Source organism: Labrus mixtus, chromosome 11, assembly GCF_963584025.1.
Source record: "Labrus mixtus chromosome 11, fLabMix1.1, whole genome shotgun sequence".
Taxonomy (NCBI): domain Eukaryota; kingdom Metazoa; phylum Chordata; class Actinopteri; order Labriformes; family Labridae; genus Labrus; species Labrus mixtus.
The window spans coordinates 27,774,315-27,789,173 of record NC_083622.1 but is presented as its reverse complement, the minus strand read 5'-3'; the positions used below and the strand labels follow the sequence as shown (position 1 = coordinate 27,789,173).

At 39.4% G+C, this 14,859-nt stretch overlaps 1 protein-coding gene across 7 annotated transcripts in view; it reads left to right on the top strand.

The window, feature by feature from the left end:
- plecb (plectin b) overlaps positions 1–14,859 on the top strand; it is a 139,809-nt gene that overhangs the window by 83,428 nt on the left and 41,522 nt on the right. For 2 of the 7 annotated variants that reach the window (XM_061051167.1, XM_061051166.1), the window contains exon 1: positions 11,800–12,208. The exons of the other annotated variants lie outside the window; for them this stretch is intronic. In XM_061051167.1, coding sequence (XP_060907150.1) covers positions 12,091–12,208 — 118 coding nt within the window. In that variant the 5' untranslated portion in view covers positions 11,800–12,090. Of the gene's footprint in view, positions 1–11,799; positions 12,209–14,859 lie in introns of those variants that run through there. 7 annotated transcript variants of the gene reach the window in all.

The window sequence follows — 14,859 nt, the reverse complement described above, 5'->3', positions numbered from 1 at the left end:
ATGACTTTCTATGTGACAGCTGAGTTTTTTTTCCCATAATTTCCGCTGTGGTTCAACTGATATATAGATTTCATTCTGTTTCATTATCTTTACTGAAATATCTCAATAATTATCAAGGGCAGTCAGAATTTAAATGTTACTCATCCTACCACAGTATTAGTTTTCTGAATCAGCCTAAACAATCAGTTAAGGGTGATGTTAGCATGCTAATGCTAACACAATGAACTAAAATTCCCTAATGCGTTAAACATTATTACCATTATTAGCCGGTTAGCTTTGCCATTGTGAGCTTTGCCGAGTTTGGATGCTAACATTAGCATTAATTTAAGCACAGCTTTGACTTAATACATCGACATCTAAGGGCCGTGATTGAAAGAAGGGAGACTCAGGTGAAAGGAAGTAAGTATAATTTTACTTCCTTTCACCTGAGTCTCCCTTGGGTGCAGAGATAGTTCATATGTAACTAAGCTCAAATCTGTTCTGGGATTTGGCGGAAACATAGTAAATAGACATTAGCAGTTAATGCTAACAGTTAAGGCAGTAATATGATTAGTACCAACCAACGATAATACCATTTCTATGTAGTATATGTCAACACTAAAATAATATCACAGGTTTTTTTTATGTATTTAAGGATGCATTGTGCCTTTTTTATGTTGCACAGAATGCAACAGATTGTTTTAAACTACAGCGTTGTTGTGCCTTCATATTCTAAAGACACATGACTCTAATCTATGTTGACGTGCATTCAACATTATACTTATTTACTGCTGTCTATACCTGACCCTGACATTATAACATTCCTTCTAATGTTTTATCGTCTGAGATACTAAAGACTTTAATGCTGCTGCCATTCTTAGTAATCTGTGATCTTTGGTCCAGGTCTTTTAGGGGGCTTTCCGGTCTTAGTTGTCCCCTTTTCCACTGGCACCCATCCTGCATGATGTCAGCTCTGTCCTCTATCCACTCACTGGCTCCTCAGCCAGGGAGATATCACCTAGTACAGCCTGTGGTTCCTTCAGCCACCACGTGGATGCAGGACACTGTTATTATTATGAATATTAACATTTCCCCCTGGCCAATTTGGAATGAGTCAGTTGGTCTGTAAATACTTTGTGTCAAACACAAGGTGCATGATTTCTCACAATCCTAGCTGAACTTCTGCCTTTCATATGTTTGTTTTCTCTTTCATAGGGTGCGAAATATGGTAGATGACATGTCAAAGACAAAGGAGAAAAAAATCACACAAAGCAGATTTCCTTTTAAGTCATAAAGTGATAGCTTACATCTGATTTGGCAATCATAGTAGTGATGAGTCTTTTAGAGAAGGTGGTATTTTCCCAGGCTGCAATCAGTTGTAAATTCCTCGGCATAAGTGGTCTGTTAAGAGTTTTTAAAGCTGGTATTCTCAGGCATTACTAGTTGAACAGGTGTGTCTTTTAGCTAAAGTAAGCTCAAACCTTGTTCTTGCTTTTTTGCAGGAGCTTATAATTAAGAATGCTGGAAGGCCCTGGTTGCTGTTTGAATTTATACATTGGCAACCAATGGCTCTGTTAGAGATGAATGTGAGACACAGAGTTGAGTGGGCCATGGCGGTTGAGTTCTGTTTTTTTGGCATTGGCCTGGTTAGTGGAAAAGCCAGAGTTCTTCCTGGAAACAAACACGACTCAGTGTGTGTGTGTGTGTGTGTGTGTGTGTGTGTGTGTGTGTGTGTGTGTGTGTGTGTGTGTGTGTGTGTGTGTGTGTGTGTGTGTGTGTGTGTGTGTGTGTGTGTGTGTGTGTGTGTGTGTGTGTGTGTGTGTGTGTGTGTGTGTGTGTGTGTGCCTTTTTTTTGGTTCAGAACTCATGAGTGTGTATTAAACAGCCTTGATGGCCCACACCACTGTGGCTACTCCTGGTGAACCAGTGGGGCATGAGTCATAACATAAACAGGGAACTTCTGTCTCAGGGGCTCAAAGAAACCCAAAGGAGTGTTGGATACAGTTTCTCATTTCCTGAGGGAGTAATGAACAAATGCTGATGAGACAGAAAGATACATGAAGCTCTCACACGACGCTCATTTAGAGCTGATTTTAATTTATGAGCAGCGCTGGGCACCATGGAAACACATCAAGTCCTGAGCTTTGACTTTATTTAACCCTTCATGAAGATCATTAGGGTCAGTACACATTGTATAGACAGATTGTATAAACAGTGACATCAGCTGTTTATGTAAAGATAATATATCATATGCAAGTGTCACTTTAAACCGTAATGTTGTAGTTTAAGTAATGAATGTACTGCGGAAGAAAAAACAACTTTAAGTCGAATAATATTTCTTGAGTCATTTTTCATGACTGAAATGTTTTTTTTGGAAGGCAGTGCTGTTTAGTTCAATAGAGTTTTGGTCAAATACTAAGCACAAAGTATTCAAGCAATAGGATGGTCATTTGAAAAAAACAAAAAAACACTTTTTGTTAATGGAGAGGAGATGTGGGAGGTGCTTTGTTAAGTTGTAAACATGCTAACTGCTTTCCTGTCTCAATGAAAATCTAAGCTAACCAGCTGCTGGTAACAGTCCCAAGTGTGGTTCACTGGATTTATTTTAAACAATCATATATACTGTATGTAAGACAATATGAGCTTGTTTAGTATTAAGAGTTTTTGGTTGGAATTTGATCGACAACTAGGTGAAAACCTTTGCAGAGTGTTTAACTTTGCAGCCAGTTCATATCTTTAAAATGTATTTTTGCAACAAAGCCAACAATAGTTATACTCATTCATTTTGAATACATTTGAAGAATTAATGCATACAAACTGTATAAACTGGAGATGCACCAATTGTTAAAATCAGGGGCGATTCCAATACCACTTTTCTTTCCCTCTTCATAATTCTTGCCGCTGTGTTCCAAATGAGAAATTTGATGTTTTTTAAGTTGTGTCTGCTACCGAGTCCCCTCTTGAGATGTCACAGGAACATGTCTTACAAACTGCATGTGGCTGATTTTCCCAGAGACGGTCTAAGGCAATCACACTGCAGACATTTTCTGTCACGTTTGACCATGAAAACAAATCGGAGTTGTCAAACAGGTGACTTCTGACCAATAAAAAAAGGTATGCTAGTTTGTGAGCATTAAAGTGATGTGACACAACAGATACACATCGGCTACTGAAATCGTTACCACTCTAGTTAGATGGGCTAATTAATGGCAACAGTGCCAATATCAGCCAATACACCGATAACCAATACATTGTTATCCTTAGCAGTGATTCTTTGTTATGTAAAGCATATTAATGCTTTCTTGGGATCAATAGTCGTAATGTTTGCAGTAAAAAGACTCCAAACAGATCAGTGAAAAATGCGTATCTGTGAGTGATGGTGTTCAGTGCGACTTGTAAGTAGATCAGAGAGCATCCTGAAAGGTCCTGGGTCAGAGGTCAGTGTCCTGTAAGAAGAGAACGCAGCATATTTCGGTCACTTTCCCTTTTAAAAGGGATCTAGGAAGAGCTCAGCTGTGCCCTGTCGTAAATTGTCACATCCTAAAGTTGACAGTGGGTCAGTTGGAGAGGCCTGTTGCTTTGAGCAGACGTTTAATAATTCATCTGTGATCTTAAAGCAGTCAGGGGTTTATCATTTGTGGTTTTATTGTAGTTAAACACATCAATCATGAGCTAGTTAGGGAGCTGTTTATTTTCACAGTAAGCAAATTTAAAAAAAATACTCTGCGTTCAAACAGCTGCTGCCTCTTAGACCTAGTGTGTGTGAAAAGGCGGAAATATAAACACTGACACAGATAAGTAAATGATGTTAGGGCGGGTTAGGGACACTAAAGGTATGGTTAAAGATTGTATCATAGTTACTATTCAACAAGTATCCACTGCTGGATGACTGGATGTAAATGAGTTAATAATGAATGAATAACACCGCCTCTGTGTGTTGGTGTCCTCGTATGCAACGTGGCAACTGTTAAAAGGAAAGTCCACATGAAAGTAATGTTGCATTACCTGTTATGTTTTATTTTGTATACATGAGGGGGGCAGGGCCAGCTCTCTGGCTTTCACCTGTTTCAAAGTAGTTCCTGTTTCTTTTTTTAAATCTCCTCACACCAGCTGGCACAGTGTGCCGGGAACACAGAAGGCTACGGGGGGATTTTTTACATTGGGCTCATAATGGCTGCTTTGTGGAATCCTGAGCGAGGGAAGTACCTGCATGAGATGAGCTCATATGGAGAAAGGAGCATATTTCTGTACAGTAAGATGTGTTGTGCAGGTGAGTGGAGAGAAGTGTGTGTGAGCTGGGCAGGGAGGAGTTAGTTTAAGGACTTGTGTCAGCATTGTACAACCACATGGTTCTGAGTACAGTACTAGAATCAAATTCAGTGGTTTCATGCTTTTCCACTGATCAACTGTTGGTGGCGGTAACGAGCCAATAAGGCCATGAAAAGACACTGACAGTCTCCATACATAGATATAACCGGTGGAGGTACTGAAGTATTTTAACATATTTAAATTAAAGTGTTTCAAGTGACAAAATTTTCTTAACACAGACCTCAAGAGTACAACTGCAGTGTACACAAAAGTACTTTTTTTTGTTAACGAGGATAGGACTGTTTTTTTTTCTCTTAACTTTAACAATTTTAACACAACAAAGTTTTTTATTCCTTTTGAGATTATTTTTTGGGTTTTGGCCTTAATTTGGACAGGACAGCTGAAGATAGACAAGAAATATTAAGGAGAAAGAGTGCGGGAACCAAACAGTGTCAGGATTGGGAATTGAACCAGCTACCAGTGCAACAAGGACTGTAGCCTCTATTCATGGGGCCCCTGCTCTACAGTATGAACTGAGCTAAACCAGCACCACTTCAACGCAGGCTGAAACCTGCTTTGAACAGTTTGTAGTCTGTTGTTAGACACTTTCATTTTTTTAAGCAGCTTACATTTTGCCTGAGATCTAAAACCCAGGATCAAAAAGTCAACAATGCAGCCAGTCATATAGTGCACTTCTGATGAATAGGCAAATATCTAAAACAAGAAATAGACACAGTGTATGAATGTCAAAACTTAATCTGGTATTTTAAGTATTCATAAAAACATCTTAATGCCACAGTGAATCTTAAACAGCAGAACCACTGTGAACATATCTCAACCATCACATTCATGGCATTCATATTAAGGAAATTGGTGAATTATTTTAATAGTAGCGCATTATTAATGTACATAATAGGCTTTACTTTAACTTCCTCTTTGAAGAGCATGGGTTTAGTCATGTAAGAATTCAGATAGATGTGCAAAATGATTACATTAGTACATTATATACCTTTAAACAGAGTATCACTCAACCTGGCTGAAACAATGGAGAACTGAAAAAAACATTTGATTTAAGTATTCTTCTTTTTATACAAATGGGTTAATGCCATTTTCTTACTTATAACAATTTTTTGATAAGTCAGAAGTGTCTCACGCAATGCATACATAATGACCATTTACTACAGCTTCAACATTCTTGAGCTATGATGAGGGAGGCTCCGTTTTTATGGGAACTGTCTGTCCATGTCAGGTGTTATAACATGTCTGAAAATAATTAAAAGTGAGTTTAATTTAAATAAAAGGACTTGCAGTAGAAGCCTATAGACTCTTCTTGGTGTAAATTAATAACTTTGATGTGAAGTGGTCACTATGCAGCAACTTATTGTGTCAGTTCAAAGAAATATTTCATGTTTTTGTTTCACAGAATATTTTCCTGTGATTGATTGTTAAAGTATTCTACATCTTCATGTGGGGATGTGTTGGTACATGGGCGTGGTTGAGCTCTGGCTCCATCTAGTGGTGAAAATATGTCACTTCTTTCCGCCAGTCATGGAGAGCATGAGTTGGATGCAGGACGGTGTTTTCCTTCACACGTTATTGGAGAGCCCTCCACCTCTATGTCTAAAAATACAGTCATGAGTAAGAGTCAGTCACAGTTACCGCAGCACATGGTTCTGTTTATTTACCGGGGTTGTCATAGTAACATCACTGAGGTTCCCCTTTTTTTTTCCAGTTGTAAATAGATCACAAGGGAATTTTTCTTTAGGTTTAGTCATGAGTGCTGACATTCTGCAACATGAAATGGTTTGATAAAGTCATCCTTCATGTCGTGTCAGTTTAACAAGGTTGAAGTTAATTATTTACTCGTGTTTAACTTTCCTATACATATATATTTTTTTTTTATCTCTTGATTAAATCTGAAATATTAGATGCCAAATTGTTAATCTATTAATACAACTTTTTTCAGAAAAAGACAAACATTATACAGCTTTTCCATATGTGACGGCGGGGTATGTAATCTTTGAAGAAATGGTTTATAAAGGAATGATCTGGCACATAAATCATTTATGATATTTACTTGTATTTGGGACAAAATGACTCATGAGTCTTAACCAGGCCAAAAGATTTACAGAACATTAGTTGATTTTCCAATTGCTTGAAAAAGAAGGATGTTAATGGCAGTATCCAGCAGTATGCAGCAGCACAGCAATGATCAATAGAAAATGATGAAGGATGAAGACAGCATACTTATTTTCATAGACTTTTATTTAGGGTGCTTATTTCACAATGGAGTGAAGAAAACAAGGTATGTAAAATGTGGTGGTCTGAAAACCCATTTCAAGTTCCAGTCACTACCTTTTTTCTTTATAAAATACTAAATTAAAATCACTTGGTATCAAAATATCACTATATATACCTGTAATTAATTAGGGCACTTCATTGTGTGAATTGCTGTGAAAGAAAACAGTTTTACTTGCATGTCTCTGCTCTCACCTGCAGAGGGAGACACATGCTGTTTCAAATGTTTAATCGGTGCCACTCAAACTGCAGCTAACTCAGCTCGTCCCCCATTGCCATGTTACTTAGATAAAACATTTAGCAACTGACACAATCCCAGATGTGTGGGGCTTTTCAACAGAGGCTTCCAGAACTGAGCACAGAGCTATTTATAAACTCAGCTGCCGTGTCTAATCCAGGGGCTTGTTGAGTCTGAGTTAAATTGAGTTTGCAGCTTCATCAGTACATCTGACTGTGACAACATTATCTAAAGTACTGCTGTCATGTAGGAGGTCATGGTGGATATTAGTGGTCTATTCATCATGACACAGACATGGCAAACACGACAGAGATTAGAATCCGTTTTCAGCTGGATGAGCATACATCTAAATATTTAGATTTAAAGACCATAAAACTGACAAAATGACAACTAGATTACAACAAGAAGTCCTGGTTTATATGAGTTTACCCTTCAAATAGCTGGATAAAAAACAATAAATGCATCATTTAACACAATTCACCACTCATTTTACACAGTTATATTTAATCATACAGTCTCAGTATTCTTAATCAGCTTGAACACATTTTAAATTTAGTGTGACACATGCCAGGTGTTTGAGTCATGCAGCCCTGTGAGCATCAGAGTTTTGATAACTGATTGTGAGGGGGCGGCTGTGACTCAGTTGGTAGAGTCGTCGGTCATCTCTCAACCGGAAGGTCGGGGACTTGATCCACAGCTGGTGCATCCACAAGTCAATGTGTCCTTGGGCAAGACACTTAACCCCAAGTTGTCCCACTGCTTCGTCGGCCTTGTGTTAATGTGGATGAATGGATTTAATACTGATGGACACTTTATAAAGCAACCTCTACCATTCGTGCATGAATGGGTGTGAATGGGGAGGTGTGACATGCAGTGTAAAAGTGCTTGGAGTAGTCAGAAGATTAGAAAAGTGCTATACTGTTCAAGTTCAAGTCCATTCACCGTTTACCATTTACCACTTTGAAACTTCATGAATTTGTATCTTTAAACAGACAGCAGTGTTGCAGATGAGGATCTCTCTGCCTGGTGTGAGGTTTTTTCTTTTCTTTTGTATACAAGCAGGGCAGAAATATGAGTCCGTGTCCGCTGGCAGCAGCCCACTTCTTCTAGTCTTAACTCCTCCTTATCCTCTACTTCACAGCAACAACTCTGGTGATGCTCCAGGGTGTGTTAAAACTCCTCCTTTTATCAACATTCCTTTCCCTCAGGGGTGTGGTTGCCAGATATTGCAATAAAAGCCTACACTTTCACCTTAATTTACCAAGGGAGGCTAGAGGTTAATGGAAGGGATGAGGACAGACAATGGGAGAGAGGAGATAGAGAAGAGAGCTTACCTGAGAGCAAATCCTCACTTACTTTATCGTTTCCTTACAATGAAAAGTGTTGTCCAGCCATCCTAAACTCTTGTGTGCCCTGCAGTTCAGCACTTTCAAAAACCATAATGACCCATTCTTAGAATTCCTTTGTCGTCTGATTTGTCTGCTTTGCTTGGCAAAGACTCCCCAGATCTTAAACACAGGTTATTTTAGCCCAAAGTGCCTGAAAGCTCAACCATGTGTTTGTGGGTATTATGGGCATTACAGATGTATGTGTAACTTGGTGTCCTGCTCAGCTCCATGTTACTGTAGCTTTGTCATCGAGAGAGGTTATTTATTTTTTTTACATTTGTATGATCTTATTCTACGAGTCACAAAAGGAAAACATGGTTAGCAAAATTGCTAGTGGGTAATTTTCAGAAGAACATTGGTGTGGAATAGCACTGCCATTAAGTCGGTGGTTATATTTGTTTACTGTAATTACACCAAACACTTTTCACAACGATATGGTGTGTTTTTTTTGGCAAGTTTACATCCACAGTACTGACTCTGTGAGATTACATTTTGGCACAGCGGTGGTTCAGGTTAAATCAAGCGGCTAAGATGCTAACATGCTCGATACGTAAAACCATGCTAAATTAATTAGATTTAATCTGCTAGATTTAGATTTTACTTAAGTTTACTGTGTTAGCATGCTAACATTAGCTAGTAACCAGTTCACTCAAAGTGTAGCTAAGGCTGATGGGATTTTATATTTGAGCTTTTTAATACCCGCCAAATATACCAGCCAAGTCAACATGTGTGTTCAGCGCTACAAGACGAGTGTTAGCAGAGGAAGACTGACTTCCCTGTCCCTTCAATCCCACAAAGAAATATCAAACCTCAAACTTGTCATTTGGAGAGAAATACTTTCTCCTCCCATTTTCACCCAGCCCTCCTTCTCTCCACTTGTATAAAAAGCCCAAAGTGTTCCATCTGGTTTTGATGAGGCCAGATGAGGGGAACGGAGTAATAAGCATGTTGAGACCTTAATGATATGTCTCCTTTTCGGTGGAAAGATCTCATGACTAAGATGTTCCACACTTTTCTGCATCCTTGCCTGTTCCCAGTTGTGTCCCCCAGCTCGTGTTTCCCAGGAGGTTTAGAGATGCAGCCCGGCTAGGTGTTGGTACATGCTGCACTGCCAGAACATCACAGAGATATCAGTTACCATCTACTGTTGCCTCTGTATCTCAGATTACCATTCATACGCTGCTTGGTTCAATGGCATTCCATTGTATTCTGCAGTGAATACCTTTAATGTAAAACTTCTATCAACATTTAAAGACATTTTGGCAGTTAATGATAAATAAATAATGAATAAGCACACGTGGACTGTTCCAGGCTGTGAGTATTTCCCAATGCCAATTCTGTATCTGATATGATTCCTTTCGTTTAATTACCTGCCCACATACCACTCCCTAATTCCTCAGCTTGCCTAGACATTGTAAGGAACCACAAAGGTGTGTCTCCAAATTTGCTAACGTGGCTGCAAAATGAGTCAACACACATGGACACACACTCACAAACTCTTACACACCCACATAAAAAAACACACTCACACTGACACATTAAGTACCTTCATGTTCGTACAGGTCGTGTTCAATACTCAGTGCTCTCAAAGAAGAGAGTGGTTTTGAGATGCTCTATGAAGTGATGTCAGTCAGGGGTGTACACCCACCTTAGGGCTGGAGCGGCAAGATTTAGGAGAGGTAGGACACACCCTGTCCTCCAGCTCCGCAGTACACTGCATATATACCAAGCATATAGGGGACAATGATGGAGCTCATCATGAACACGAATCAGGTGTTAAGGTTTCTGGAAATGTGTGCTTGTCGAAGAAATGATGTGCAACTTTCAAAACAACAGAATAATGCATTTTGCAAAAGATAAAATGTGTATTTCTTAATTGATTAAAGGCTTTATATGTGATTTTTCACACTTGTAATAGAAATCAAGTATATCCTCTGAAAATAACTCTGTGAGTCATGACTGTCTACAATGGGTGTAACACCCGAGTCCCACTGTCTGTGATGCTTTCTGAGATTTCAGAGTCCTATCTTCAGTTTGTTTACATCGTTGGGCCGGCCGGCTGACTCCTCCCCTCGTGTATAAAAGTTGTTTAACTGAGGGACTAGAGAAAAGAAGAATAACATACTGTACTCACTGTTTAACTGTGTTTCTAGATCACGCTCATTTCAGGTAAATTTACATGCAGTGTGAAGATACGAGCATAATAAAGATCACTAGCATTAGCATGCTAACTCAACAATGCACCGCGAGTTGTTTTGGTTTCATGCTGGTGCTCAAGGGCGACATCTGCTGGATCAAAAAATCGCATATAAAGCCTTTAAAGCACCATAGCTCTATTATACATATTCTGCTATGGCCTCCCTTAGTCTGGTTTGGGGCTAATTTTAGCTTAAATAACCAAATTAAGGTACATGACATTTCTGAGTCACCTAACTGACTGTTTCTCCTTTTGCCACTGTTGCTTTACATCTTATCATTCATCATTTACCCACATTTACTTGTTTCTTGGGGTTGCTCTGGCAAAAACTTGGCTAATTCCTACCCTTCATTTTGACACAATAATTGACTGATCCATCCAAAGTGCGATTATTTTTTTTCCTGCAGAATATTTAAACATGATAAAAGTGTAACATTACCTAACATAGTTACACACGTAGATGATTCTAAACAGTTCTAATGATTTGAACAATCTGAATGCACCACAGTGGAAAAACACTGCGGTTTACAGGAAGTGATGCATTTGATGTTATCAGATTTGTTTGGATTAAATGCTACGGAGCGGGAAATGTGCAGACTTAGACCTTAGAAACAAAGACTTAGAAACAATGGTGTCTGGCTGCAGAAACCAACTCTGTTGACTCCCAACATGTTAGAAAGGGAAAACCCTCATACAGCCATTGACACATGTCGAGGAAATGAGAAAGGCATTGCAAGGATGACCACTCGAACACAAAATGAATATTCATATTTTTAACTCTAAATCGTCCTATTCATACCCATACTGAGTGGTATTGAGTTCTAATCTCTCAGTAAATCAGGGATGTTCAGGGTGTGGTCATTCATCACTGTCTGGAATCTATAGCAGCTCTTCTCAAAACTCTCTCCTCCCCCCACTCTTCTCTTTTTTTGGTCACAGTGAGTAACTGTTAACGTGATAGGTCTAAGGAATGCTGTGAATAAGAAATGATTAACCATGAGATGTGAGTTTATGTGCATGTGAGGCTGTGAATGAGGAGGCAGAAACTGTTTTAGCTCATTAGTCTCTTGTAGTAAATTGACGTTATCTCTGGAGTATGGTTCATATTGCACTTCAATAATTATAAACTTTAATAAATGATAAAAGTTATCAGCAAAGGCTTTTAAGATGGTTTTGCATCCTTAATGACTCAGCTTGTGTGTCTTGCGCAAACGGAGAGATTAGGTTATAGCTCATGCAGGTTGCCGCACCTCATCCTTCCTCCATGCCTCAGCGAAAACACAGCAAGCTGTAAGAGGAAGAGGTGTGTTCAGAGCCCTACCCACGATGTCCTTATACACACTAACGCCACTAAATACACACTCCCACATCACTCACAGGGACAGGCCCAGACTTCATAGCCCACAGGCACCGTTTGCAATGAAAGGAATAAAGTGAGCGAAAGAAAAAGGAGGAGAGAAAAAAAAAAGGAGGAGGAAAAATAAGGGCAGAGCTGAACTCTGATGAGGGAGTGAGGAGGTTGAGGGAAATCATAGGTTTGTGAAGTGCTGGCCACAGGACTGCATACTTTGGGACCAATCGAGGGCCAGTGGGACAGATAAGGAGCGAGGAAAGCAGAAGTTTGCACATCAAGGATATTTTATCATTAGGATTTATATTGTGTTTGCTGACAAACGGCAACAATGAACTCTCAGCAGCAGAGGTTCAGGAATTTCTCGTCTGACAGCAGGGGCAGAGAGAGGGTGCCCTCAGACGATGGTTACTACCAGGGGATGCTGAAGGCTACGGACGGCAGAAAAGGTATCAGTGTGGTGGCAATTTCTGGAAAATAGCTTAATTGGTCTTGATCTATTTGTTCCTGTTTGGGTGAGACGTAGCTGGGGAAGAATTAAGTGTGGTTTTTTTCCAAGGGGAAGAGGTGAGAGGAGTAATTCATGTTATATTAGTGTTGGAGGTTTCTGCAGTGAGGACTTTTTTTGTTTTGCTCAGCATGTTGTAGGCATGAACTTTTACAACTGTTGAATGCCACACTATAATTTACTGCTGGATTAAATTCGAACTCAAATTTAGCAGACCTTCTGGTTGTACTGTATTGTCCGGTGTTTCTCCACTCTAATACTTAAAAAGAGGATACTCCCCTTTTCTAATGCATCAGCAGCTTCCTCACTTTGTATTGGTCAGCGAAGCCCATTCACAATTTCTGTTGTGCAGCGTGTGTGTTTGGGTTAGTCACTCTATAGCTACAGACTACTTCCCCTTCAGTTGTACTGTAGCTGTGGTGAATAATGTGTTTCATTTCCCTCCTTATTTTAGTCACTTTGTTCCTTTTTTTTCAGAATTCTTCAAAGTTGCTGCACTTGTAGAAAGGAATCCTTTAAATAAATAGCATATTCCACAAATTGACTACTCTTACATGGTTTTAACTTTAAAGCCATCTGAAGGCTGTTACCCTCATTAAGGAGAGCTGGATCCTGCCATTGTTATTATCTGTTTGCTTTCTTCTTGTTTCTCCTGATTTTAACAGTAGGCTGGAAAACGATTGACCAGTGGTGGACAAAATGATAGCCCTGCTTTCAAACTCACACTTGATAAGTAAAGTATAAATCAAAGAATGGGCTTGAATATGAGCCACGAGTATTAATGCTCTAATGCATAAGTACCTGGTTGTGGTGGAGTTCAATTAACTGGAGTGTTGGATCATTTTTATTTTTATATTTCTTTTTGCTTATTTAAGATTTTGCATGTACAGCCTTCATCTGCAGGGTAGTTACTTAGTATGACTCTAAAATGTTGACATTAAAAGTATAAAGTCATTTATAGTAGCAGTACTTTTAACCCTACCGTTGACTTCCATGCAGTTCTGTGCTGGAGACATCACACTTCATTGAAACCTGTTTGTGTCTGCTGATATTTGATACTGAAGTTCACTGGGCCCCTATACACACGCATACCCTCCACTTATAAAGAGCAAACCACTCCATAAAGAGTTTCAGTGGTTGAAACCTGATCAGGTAACGTGTTGTGAACAGAGGTCAGGGAACCTAAAGGGGTCAAGGTGCAACTCCTCCGGAGAACTGCGTTGTTTACATCGGCGTTTAACAACATCCCAGAGATTCTACTGTAACTGTACATCACACTTCCACTCTGGGTGACATTTTTAAACCTGCTGACAAAGAATAGAACCACAGGGAATACAAAGTCAAGCTTTGGTTTAAATGATAAATGAGGAGGTTAAAGGTCTGGGATGTCTGTGTGGGGTTACCATGGCAATGTAGTTCCATAACACATTTGCAGAAGTCCTTGTTGACACCCTCCTGAGAAAACAAACGTAGCCTGTGGGAGCCGGTTTAGCCTTAGCATTGAATCACTGCCCTTTGCTGTTCATTGCTGGGTGTGTGGCTAAACTGAAGACGGTTTGATTGCTCCCTTTAAAGTGATAAGACAGAGGACTTTGAGTTCTTTTTCACTAGAGTGGGAATGACTGCTGTGGGAGTCATTAAAGGAGAACATTCCTGAACCTGTTAAAAATGGTCTTTTTCTTTGTCACAGTGACACGTTTAATCCTGTGAAATTCAAACGACTCAGTGAACCACAACTTTTAGATCCTGCGGGTCGACATCAGAGAGCTGAAAACAGACCAATGTGTCCATAATAAATGTCGCAGTGACACACCTTGTGTTTTTTTTTTACTTGAATCCAATAACACATCACTGGCTGGGTGTATGCAGGTTAGTTTTTTCTCAGTAGGTGTGGTCCTTTGCCAAGATCTTGTTGTTTCTTGTTGGAAAATCGCACTCTAATAGTTATGCCAGCCAGGTCTTGTGGTAATCGTACAGCATGTCTTCACGCATCCAGAACATTTGCTGAAGGAATCCTTTTGTCTCTTAAAAGTACAGCTGGCGATGGTGTCATGATCTGACAAATACAATGTTTTCGGAGACAATAAGGGAGCATCTGCCCACAATGAATGAGTTCTGATGCAGTCTGACTCAGATGCAGGCGTGCACAGTCAAGAGGCTTTTTTATATATCCACCCAGATGAGTCTGTTTGCATTGTCATGTATCTCAGGGATTTTCCTTTTCTTTACTGATTTTACTTATATTAAATTCCACTTCCATAATAAAAAAAATACATCAATAGCATGCTGTTTATTTCCAGCACTTTTCGCACCTAACCTTCAGTGCATAGTTTAAAAATGATAATGTTAACACAAACATATATTTAATCTTTGATAGGGCCCGACCAATACGGGATTTTTGGGGCTGATACCGTCATTGATATTTGGGAGGGGAAAAAAAAAAAGATACCGAAATATCAGCCGATATCTTCTTAGATCTATGTTTGATCTGCAGAGATAGATAGATAGAGATAGATAAATGTATTGCGTTGATCTCCAAAATGCAGTTATCAAACACTTGTGGAAAAGATAAATGTTGAAGACAAGATGGCC